At 34.7% G+C, this 11251-nt stretch overlaps 1 protein-coding gene across 2 annotated transcripts; it reads right to left on the reverse strand.

Moving 5' to 3' along the window:
- Positions 1-187: 187 nt before the first annotated feature.
- On the reverse strand, positions 188-5029 carry LOC110102494 (probable inactive receptor kinase At5g58300). Of its 2 annotated transcripts, XM_028698606.1 has the most exons (5): positions 4298-5029; positions 4133-4186; positions 2572-2935; positions 1518-2346; positions 188-1072 (listed from the first exon to the last, which is right to left on the reverse strand). In XM_028698606.1, the coding sequence occupies exons 3-5, from the start codon at positions 2854-2856 to the stop codon at positions 471-473; spliced, it is 1716 nt and encodes a 571-aa protein (XP_028554439.1). In that variant the 5' UTR covers positions 2857-2935; positions 4133-4186; positions 4298-5029; the 3' UTR covers positions 188-470. The 2 variants fall into 2 exon arrangements, with proteins under 2 accessions (XP_028554439.1, XP_020686512.1); XM_020830853.2 differs by having other exon boundaries at positions 1518-2935.
- Positions 5030-11251: the final 6222 nt, after the last annotated feature.

Consider the following 11251-nt stretch of genomic DNA (forward strand, 5'->3'; position numbering starts at 1 on the left):
GTTTAATAATTAAAATTTTTATACTAAAAATTTGCTTTAAGAAGTAACAATAAAGCCGTCCCAAATGAGCAGATTTTGCTTGAGGCATACCATTTATGAAGCATAATTTATAAGTACTAATTTACCCCCAACATCCGTAGCAATGGATTTTTAAACTAGGAGAAATTACACCATAAAAAGTGACCGATTTAACTCAGAAATAAAAACAAGTGGGCTCACCAATAAAATCGTTTATGAAAATTTTAAAGCTTTTAAGACAAATATAAAGCCCAACACGAGCTAAAAGTGAGGCAAATGAACACACTTTTTAGGAAGCCTCACCAAGCATGAATACATTTACTAAATTCTGCACAAAAAAATGACTAAATAATGTGAAAACAATTGGCTGAAAAAAGAAAAGAAAAGAAAAAAATCTCTCTATTTGCCACCTCTCAACATTTCATGACGTTTAAAAATCAAAGTCTTTGAAACTAATCCTCTGAGAATGGCCTATTCTGAGACTCAGACAACCTTACTCCTTCGATCATTCTCAACACCTCCTCAATCTTAGGGCGTTGGTCTGGAGCTTTCGCAACACAGGCCATTGCAATTTGAAGCATTTGAACAAGCTCTTCTTCAATATTCTGATACTTCATCAGCTCCACATCAAAAACTTCAGCGGTCCATTCTTCTCTCAATACAGACTGAACCCATCTCGGCAAATCAGCAATATCATCACCTCCTGAGGATAGAAGAGGAGCTTTGCCTGTTAACATCTCAAGAAGTAGAACTCCGAAGCTATAAATATCTGATTTCTGAGTAAATTTTCGTGATTGAATGGTTTCTGGAGCGCGGTATCCGACTGCAACTCGGGAGGAAGAAGCAGGCGTTCTCATAATGGAGGCCAGGCCAAAGTCGATGAGAGAGGCATGGCTTTCCTGAGTGACTAGAATGTTAGAGGATTTGATATTTCCATGGACAAACCTTCCATCGCCTTCGGCATGAAGGTGTGCTAAGCCTAGTGCTGCTGTTCGTGCAATTTTAAAGCGTGAGACCCAGTTCAAAGGGGTCCTCTCAGTGCTTCTGTTGTTCCCTGTTCATCAAATTATATAAAAAATGATAGAGAAACTTCAGGAATCCTGACTAGTAAGCTGTCTCTACGAGTAGTTTTATAAGACATTACAATTTTGATGGATAGAAATATAGGACATGCCTCAATAATGATTATATTGCCTTTATTATAACATAAAAGTTGAGAGTTCAGATCATGAAAAAAATATTTCATGAAAGGCATTCAATAAATCACGAGTATTAGAATGTATTGCCTTATTTGGAAATTAAGGGTTTGTTTGGGATGCTTTCGTACTATTTCCTAAAGCAGATTTTAAGTATAAAAAATTCAATTTTTGTACTAAAAAAACTGTTTTAGGAAGTAATAAGAAAGCCTTCCCAAACAAAATCTAAATTTGCCAAGCAAATTTAGTACTAGATTTTTGGCACAGATTAAAAATCAATGATGAGATATTTTAGAAACATACCATGTAATAAGGTCGAGAAACTGCCAGTCGGAATGTAATCATAAACAAGAAGCTTTTCATCCTTGGAGTAGTAATAAGCACGGAGCGGTGAGACATTTGGATGTGGCCCAATCCTTCCTATTATCTCCATCTGTTGTTCAAACTCCCTCTTACCAACCACCATTTCCTTTAGCCGTTTAATCACTATTATAGTTCCATCCTCAAGAACAGCCTTGTATGTTGTTCCATAGCTTCCCTTGCCAAGAACTTCAGCAGATGCTCTCAGCAGGTCCTCCAAATCAAAGGCATGAGAAGATCCCCCAAAGAAAGATAATTTATTCTTCTTAGTTTCTTGAACCGCACTGCTGTAGTCCTCTTTAGTCTTTACACTTCTTGCACCAGTAATAATAACCTTTTCCTTAGAAGGTCTGTTACCTCCCCTACATAGTCTCAGCAAAATACATATCAAGAGAATAATTACTATAAGCAGCATCAGGGCCAAAACGCCAGCAGAAATCGCAATTACAACCTTCAAACTTAACCTTTTCCAGAAACCTTTCTTGTGTTCTTCAGGACTTACTGATGGCGAGGGTGAGGGTGAGGGTGAGGGTGAGGGCGAGGGCGAGGGCGAGGGTGAGAGTGATGGTGATGGTGATGGTGACGGCGAAGGGGGAACTCCAGGGCATTGCTCTAAAGGAGGACCACATAGCAATGAATTTCCAAGGAAGGACTCCTTGGGGAACTTTTGGAGGGAGATTGGTATAGGGCCACTAAGGTTGTTAAAGCTGAAATTTAAATGCTGTAGTTTTGCTAACTTTAGTTCAGGAATGGGACCTGAGAGATAATTGTTCTGTAAATATAATGAATTTAGCTTGGTCAGATTCTGAATCTCTAAGGGGATTCCTCCCGTGAAGGAGTTAAAAGAGAGGTCAAAAAATGTAATGCCTGATGCAAGTAATGTGGGTATACCACCAGACAAATTATTGTGTTGAAGGAAAAGAGAGCGCAGAGAAGAAATAGATGGGACATCTGGAGGAATACTTGAAAAAAGGCCATTAGAGCGGAGGCTTAAAACCTGAAGGGCATCAAGCTTTCCTAACGTATTTGCAGGAATTGGACCGAGGAGACCAATTCCTGGAAGCCTTAGAGCAACAACACGGCTTCTGTCTGGTGCACATCTGACTCCAACCCACAAAGAACAAACTGAGCTATTAGAACTCCAGTTGAGCTTTTTTCCATGTGGGATGGCTGCCGCAAAAGCAAGGAGGGCTTGCTTGTCATCATTCAGGTCTGCAGCAACCAGAGTCGTGATCAGTAGGAGAAGTAAAGATAATTTTTGTGGAAGCTTGTGATAGCTCATGGAAAATCACTCAGAATGGCATAAGTGAATAAAAGGCTCAGAATTTCCAGAATAGCTTCAACAATTTCCTCCTTTCCAGCTGCAGAGATGGAAGACAAGAATTGGTGCATAATTTTGAGTATTATTAGCAAGAAAACAACATCAAATGTATCATGCTTCTTGAAAAATTGTCTAACTTTTTCAAAATAAAAAGATTATAACACTCAAATCATCTTTCATAAAACCCAAAATGTTCTCTTAACTATATAATTAATTTTACAAATAGCTGCAGGATTCAATTGCCCTAATGATCCCTTAGCCTGGCTTTGTTCGGGTCCACTAAGCTGCAGTAGGTTGTGGAAACATCACCTTTTTTTTGGGACATTTAGGCTATTTAAGGCAAACTCACACACACAACGCATACACAGAGACTTAAACCTTAGACTTCTTAATTGGAAGCCTAAGCTCTCAACCAATAGGTCAGAAAGAGTTGTGTGGAAACATCACCTTTACGGGGAAAAAGCAAAAGAGCTCCACATAATTGAAGTTGCAGGGGTTTTGGTTATACCAATTAAATAAAAAAAAAGAAACATGTAGATCACTTTGAATAAGGCAAGAAAGCAGCCCTAGATGGAAGGGTAGAAAGAAAGGAACCATCCCTTTCTTCTTTCAGCATAAAAAAAATTTAAAATTCTCCTGAAATGCTTAAAAGGGAGAGCAGTGAAACTCCTCATTACTCGTTCTGGACGAACAACTAAGGCTTCGTTTGGGACGGTTTTTTTCTTGCTTTTTAAAACAATTTTCTAATACAAAGATTTCTTTAACAGTGAAACTCCTCATTACTGGCTTCAAATTTAAGAAATTTGTGTACTATAAAACCGTTATAAAAAGCAATATAAAAACTGTCCCAAATGAAGCCTAAGTAACACCACCACCAAAACGTATTAACCTAAACTTTTCAAAATGACAGTAGAAAGGAGATCTGTTTAAAGTAATCATACGAAAGAAAAAATACCAAGCATTCATATTAACTTAAATAGATTAACATTTAGGACACATGTTAATTAAAATATTAGCCTAAAAGTTCTCACAAAGAAAAGTTAAGAAAAGAATAATATTTTCTTATATCAGATATGAAAAGCTAACAGCTTAATTTGGAGAAAGAGGGAAGTTTCCCACACCAGACAATTGGTATGGCAAGCTGCTGAGATTCCCCATCCTGGTTCACTAACAAGACTCTATGCTTATATGAGTAAGAACGAAAAATTCGAACTGTAAATAAAATAATAAATCACACCTGATGAAGAGAAGAAGATCAATCCTTTTCCCCGCCTACAAAATACAGGAGAATCTGCATTAGCAAACAAACAAGAAAGTTCTTAATCCCAAATTCTCAGTGATGCTATTCATTCCATTCTAGAGTTCAATCGAGAGAAAAAATGGTGATATGTAACGAAAGTACCTGGAAGACCTGTCTTGGCTAAAGATTCCAACTATTCACTAGAGTAAAATCTGTAAGAGCCCCCAAAAGGAAAACATTCCCTGTTGGACCGGAAGGCAGATTGCTAACGGAGTAACCCCGATCACTCCAGCTAAGTAGTGCGAAGTAAGAATCTTCAATATCCATCAACGGAAACCACGATAAAACAAGAAGAATCCTAAATTGTTGAGCTAGAACCGCCGGCCTAGGCGCTCCAGATCATCCATTCCCTCCGAGCTCAAGAAAATCACCAGGAGAGGGAAACCGTGGAAATTTTGGTAGAAACCGAGGGCAAGCCTCAGCTTTCCATCCATGTAAACGAATCAATCGAATATAATCGCTCCAATAATCCTATGGATAAAGTCTCAAAGCACGCCGGTTACAAGGGGGATGTAGAACGAAAGAGGGTAAGAGGTTGGGGGATTGGAATCTCGAGCTTTGGCTTCTTCAGCAACGGAGTGGCCGGCCGAAAGAGAGAGAGAGAGAGAGAGAGAGAGAGAGAGAGAGAGAGAAGAGAGAGAGAGAGCTTGTAATCTCAAGCTTTGGCTTCTTCAGCAATGGAGAAGAAGGGAGAGAGCTCGAGGGATTGGAATCTCAAGCTTTGGCTCCTTCAGCAATGGAGTCTCGAGAGAGAGGGGGAGCGAGAACTGACCCAAAGAAGAGAAATTATTACGCGCGGAGTTCGCACGGCGTCCGGACTTCAATAAGTCACAATTTTACAATTTGTTCGGCTTCTTTGAATCTTTTGATATTTATTGGTGATACTGATACGCATTAGATCATAATTTAAACAGCTCTAATTCCAATATATTTGTATTTGCATTATTGCATAACAAATGAAGCTCCATATAAAACTTATTTTTGAAAATAAATAATAAATGAATAAAATATGAATATACATTGCCAAGCAAAGTAATCTGTAATTAGCTTCTGCCAGCACCAAAGGGTTTTAACTTAACCGCTGGATTATCCGTTAAGTCATAGTTAATATTTGCTTAAAAGAAAATTTCTAAAGTTTGACAGAACAAACTTCTCACAAGCTTTCGAAAAGATTTAATTAAAATAGAGTATTATATCCTTAAAATCGTTTTGGCTTAATATTAAAGAAAATTGTGAGAGAATTTAGGCTTTGTTTGGGATAATTTCTTTATTGTTTTTTAAAATAGTTTTATGGTTGATACTTGATCCGTTATCTCAAAATTATCTTGGTCGGGCACGAATCTCGAGGCAAAAGCTAGTTGGAAACTTTAAAAATTAATTTCGCGAGCATATGAACTCCGATTTCAGCGAGCTTACAGTCAAACTGAGCGTCTCGGAAATACGAACCCAACGACACCAAGATCAACCCAATCCGAGCCCAAATGAGTCCGAATCAAGGGTTCCGACCTCCGTCGCCCTCCGACTACAATCCTTCCGACCAAACGAACATGTCAATAATGACTCTTTGTATTAATTAACATCATGTAATGTACTTCATAAGATGTATATCAAGCTAAGACCTTCAACCAAGGAAGGACCTCATTTGTAATCAACTACAATACTAGTGGATTCATTCAAACTGGGGTAGGCCCCGTGGTTTTTTCCCCCTTTTTAGAGGTTTTTTCACGTTAAAACATTGGTGTCTCATGTGAATGCTAGACCCTCTCTCTTATCTGATTGCATGCCGGATTTTCGTACAATGCTAAGACGATAAACTTTATATTTCTCTACCGCTGCGAATACTCCTGGACGCAACAATTATAAAAAAAAGTTTTGTTCTAAAACCTTTAACTAAAAATTTGCTTTTAAAAATAAATAAGTTGTCCAAAATAAAACCCACAAAGATAAAAGAAAATAATTTATAAAATATGGCTCAAAATAACTTATATAAAATCTACAAAATAAACTGAAACAATAAAGAAAGGCATCCAAAAGCTTGTGTAGCTGTTCAGAGAAATAATAGTTTTTGAAAGTTTTATGTGTATTTTTTTATTGCATCTTAAAATAATTTTTTAATTAAAAAAAATTATCTTTAAAAAAAATATATTTTTTAAAAAGTTTCTTTGAAACTGTCATTGAGAAAGTACTTTTTAAAAGCAAATATTTAAAAATTTATACTTAGTTTGGGATAGCTTTCATACTACTTTCTAAAATAATTTTCTAATATGAAAATATTTTGAAATATAAATTCTTATACTAAAAAATTACTTTACAAATCAATACAAACAAAACCTCATGTTTCATTTGGGACAACTTTCTTATTGTTTTTCTTTCAGACCGCAACCACATCTTATATTTTAGCACTGTTTTAGCTTTTGCCTTTACAGAAAGGTGCATCCATCTCAAACAGATCCTTATGCTTAATTTCACAACTTTCTTCATGCTTTCTAAAACAACTTTTACGTAATTTTTTTTTTTGAAAGCATCATAAAAAATGGTCAATAGTTTTGTCAAACAAAGCCTTAAACTATCTCATGCAAAACTTTAGTTGATAAAACTTTTTAAAATTATTCTGAATTTAATTTTCTCCAATATTAAAAGTATTAAAAAAAACATTTTATACCTGTAAAACTCCTGGTTTCCAAAACTCTATGGGGAAAATAATCATAGCTGGAGGGCATAAGCTTCAACCTTTCACAACAGGTTCCTACTAAATCATTACCATATCTTCTAAGCTTCCTTACATAAGAAAACTAAGAAAGCCTAAAATTTTGGAAAAAAAAAATTATAATAAAAAGTGTTGGAAGGAAAAAAAAGACAATTTTCTAAAATTTAAAAATATGAAAAATAAAGCCTGCCAATATAGGCTAGTCCAAACTTCTAGTCAGGATATTTGAATCAAGACTTCAATAGAGGTGTAAACCAGGAGTCAAGCTCGAGTCAATCTTGACTTGAGCTTGAAATTGATTAATTAATTGAGTACAAATTTTATTCTATGAAAATAATGAATAATCACTTAATATTAAAAAAAGTACGGTATAAATTTTCAATAATTTTTAATTAAACTTATGAATGCTAATATATTTTAAGTGCATTTTATAGTAATATTTTTAAAACGAGCAGGCTCGCGAGTTAACGAGTCGAGTCCGGATTGTCTGAAACTTGGCTCATTAACTCATCGAGCTCGACTTACAAGTCATTTATTGAGTCAAGCTCGAGTCGGCTCACCAATCATTTCTGCCCTAATTGACCTGAAATTTGTTTAACAAGATAAACACTCGTTCTCATCCTATTTGGTTTCTTTAATTTATATCTAACTAATTACTACGCCATATTTGAAATTTTCAATAAATATAAAATATTTCTAATTAGAATTTGATTTTTTATTTAGAATAGTTCTTTGATTTCCAAGCTTAATTAATAGCCTCAGAAGTATAAATTTGAAATTTAAAATATTAAACTAAGTCATCATGACGTATTTTAGGTAGAGTTCTAAAAGGTAGAAAGAAAATTAAGAACATTTGTCATTCATAGAAGAATGCTGAGGGCATACTTAATTTTTCAAAATTTGGGGTTTCACAAGTCAAGATCTAACCTAATACTCATTTTATGATTCAAATTCGAAAGAGTCCAATTACATTTGATTTTATTATATATAGAATCAAATTAGTATGATAAATTACAAAATGATTGTAGAGTAAATTAATTCACAGGTTATATTGTGTTGACCTCTGTTCTCACTCCAAAGAGAAAATAATTTGTTCAAAAAATAACAAAAATAAAAAAAAAATAATGCTCAGCCAATTGAAATCAACAACTGGCCTTAGGTTTCATTTGGGACGACTTTCTTAATGCTTCTTAAAATAGCTTTTTTAGTACAAAAATTAATATTTTTATACTAAAAAGCTACTTTAAGAAGCAGTAAGAAAGCTGTCCCAAACGAAGCCTTAATCTCATTATATGTGGTTCAACTACATGAATTCTTTTTGTATGTATTACGTTCTATTAAGAATCAAATTCTAATTTAAAACTAATAAAAATGATCATTTCTAATACTTTATAACTAGAAATTTTTAGATCTATCTCTCTCCATCTTTATAGGATAGGCCGGATCTAATAGTTCTTCTTTGGCCGATGTTTTATGTGGCCAAACCACCTAAGATAACTCTTTATAATCTAATTTACCACTAGAGCTACTCCAACCTTTTCACGTATATGCTTGTTTCACATTTTGTTTTCAAGTGTAAAACCACTCATCCACCTTAGCATTCTTGTCTTATAACACTTAGTTTTATGGTTCTGCTTTAATGACCAACATTCTGAGCTATAAAACTTTAGAGCCATCCTTATAAGAAGTTACAACAATCCCAAATGAAGCATAAGTCTCTATAAGTAATTTGGTGAACCAACATTATTGATCAACAAAATTGCTTACCAATCTTGAGGACCAGACTTTCAATATAATTCATGTCAATGAAAAATGTAGAGAAAAAAAAATTGTTTCAGAAGATTTAATAAATTTGACAAAATCATTAAAGCTATTGACACATATAGAACACCTTTCTAATTTTTGTTTTTGTTAGTATCACATTTTAATGAGAGATAACTTTAACCGCTCTTATCTTAAGTTGAGATAGCCACTTTGAGGATATAATATCAGTATGGCCGTTGCCAGTTAATTAAAAAAATAAAAACAGTTAAGCAAACTATCTAAACCTTCGCGTACGAATCAACGTGTCCTCAGCCCCTTCCATCTGGAAACTCCTCAGAGATATATGCGTACGACGTTCGGTAACGTAGCTCATCAAATAAGAAATATAAATATTTTTTAAGTTAAGTACTCAACTGAAAGTCCCTCAAGATGGTTATATGAATAATTTTGAGGGACACTGCTCATTTTGGCCTATTGATTGAGAGATTAATCTTCCAACTAATATATCTTGAATTCGAGATTTTATGTATGCATTGTGTGTGTGAATTTATCTTAAATGACCTAAATGTTCAACAGCTTCGTTTGAGGAGAAATTATTCTGTGTGAACACCAGACAGTTTAAAGACCAACCAGAAAACGTCACGTCACTCAGTATCAAACAGTACGAATACCGATACCGAACAAAAAACTAATATAACGCAGCATTCTGATTGAATTTTGAATGCAACAATAATTTTTCTCGTTCTAGGGGAAGAATCGCGGTAGAAGTTCCTACTCCAAAGAAATTTTCTGATGGAAACGGAATAAAGTAAAACAGGAAGAACTATTTGAAATGTTATAGTTTTTTAAAGTATAGAGGGAGAGAGAGAGAGACTCTGATATCATCTTGCCTCACGTACGACTGGATGCCGCCACATGCACGCGAGCATGCAAATTAATATTTATTGCTTTGAGGCTTTGAGATGACATCATTATGACATTATTTTGAAGGTCAACTTTTTTTTTTTTAAAAGTTCATCGAATATGAAAAAACTTTTGAGCCAATAAAAAATAAACTCACATCACATATGTAAATTTTAAACCTAATACCTATTAATTAATAATCGAAACTCCAATTAAAAGATCTTAATATCTATAATATTTTTAAGAATAACAGGCTAAATAGAGAAGTATACTAAAAAAATGAAATAAATAAATAATGAACAATCACTTATTGGTTTAGTACAACCTACAGACCTGCTTAAAGGAGATAACGTTAACAATAATATGATAAAGCACACACATATATATAAATAGAAATAAATAATATATAACAAACTTGTGAGTTGTCACACTGGCATGTACAATGTAGAACTCATAGAGAATTGATTTCAGCAAGCTAAAGTTACATAGCAGAGGAAAATCAACATGAAGCAAGAAAACCTCAAGACTAGGGGCAAATCCAACTTCTTTTTTCAGGGTGGGCAAAAAAAAATTTTTTTTTTTAATGTGGGATGGATAAAAGATGCTTATGATTGATAAAATTAGGGCAAAAAATATTTTTGAGGGGGAGGGGCAAAATACCCAAAATACTCAAAATATTCCAAAATTTCATTTCTAAATATTTTTAAAAAAAATTTTGAGGGTGGGCATTTATCCACCCTGAGTCCTTGGCGGATCCGCCTATGCTCAAGACATATCTCCATGTGGTCATTGCTACAGTATCACATATAATGTTGGATGAGTTGGTTAAGTTAGCAGAGAATATTATGATCCATTGGGTCATAGAGAATGGATCAACCATAACTGAACAGTTAGGATTAACACAAAACAGGTGACTGCAGATGGCGGGCAAAGTGGGAAGCTTAATCATTGATGGAGGCGTGTGTATTGGCATAGTTATAATTAGGATGATTGGGATCATTGAAATTGGGTGATATGGACATGTATATGATCTCCAAGAACTTACCATGAAGAAATGCATCAGACACGTCAAATTAATTGATCACCTATTTGTGCTACAGAATATTTACAAGAAATACATAAATTGTTGACATTTTAGCCATATGACTGAAGGCTTCAGTGAAATAAATTATATCTTCATATTGTAGCCGTAAGCTCCCTATAATGTGCAATGGAGCCATAGATGACTTGAGAAGATCATGGGATTTGAGGTGGCTAATTCTGAAATCTGGAGAGCATAGATGAGCGGTTGGAACGGGTAGAGGGTTTGATTGGTGTGAAAAAAAGTCGATTTAAGAGGAGACAAGGAACAAGAGGAATTGGACAAGAAGTTCATTGCAACTATAACCAGTTGCAATCCTTCATAGAGATGCAACTATCGCAGTTGAGTAAGATATGATGTAAGATGAGACGAAACAACTGAGGCGAGATATCATTCCAAAGTAGGCATGGGAAAAGTTGCAAAAAGAGCCTGAGAATTTGAGCATGGAAACTGAAAGTTCAAGTCTGTGTGATACCAACATTTAAAGGCAGAGTGGCCCTATTTTCGACAGATATTTCAAAATCTCCTGCAAGCGCACATATCTCCATAAGAACGCTTATGGTTGAGCAATTCACATAAACTAAAAAAATGATCGAATGAA

This window comes from Dendrobium catenatum, unplaced genomic scaffold (genome assembly GCF_001605985.2).
Source record: "Dendrobium catenatum unplaced genomic scaffold, ASM160598v2 fragScaff_scaffold_1117, whole genome shotgun sequence".
In the NCBI taxonomy this organism is placed as follows: Eukaryota; Viridiplantae; Streptophyta; class Magnoliopsida; order Asparagales; family Orchidaceae; genus Dendrobium; species Dendrobium catenatum.

Excerpts from the sequence above, each read along its gene's own strand:
- LOC110102494 (XM_020830853.2), bottom strand. The coding sequence starts at position 2,856 with ATGAGCTATCACAAGCTTCCACAAAAATTATCTTTACTTCTCCTACTG. Across the intron at positions 1,073-1,517 it reads TTTCTCGACCTTATTACATG|GGAACAACAGAAGCACTGAG; the intron begins GTATGTTTCTAA and ends TTTGATGAACAG.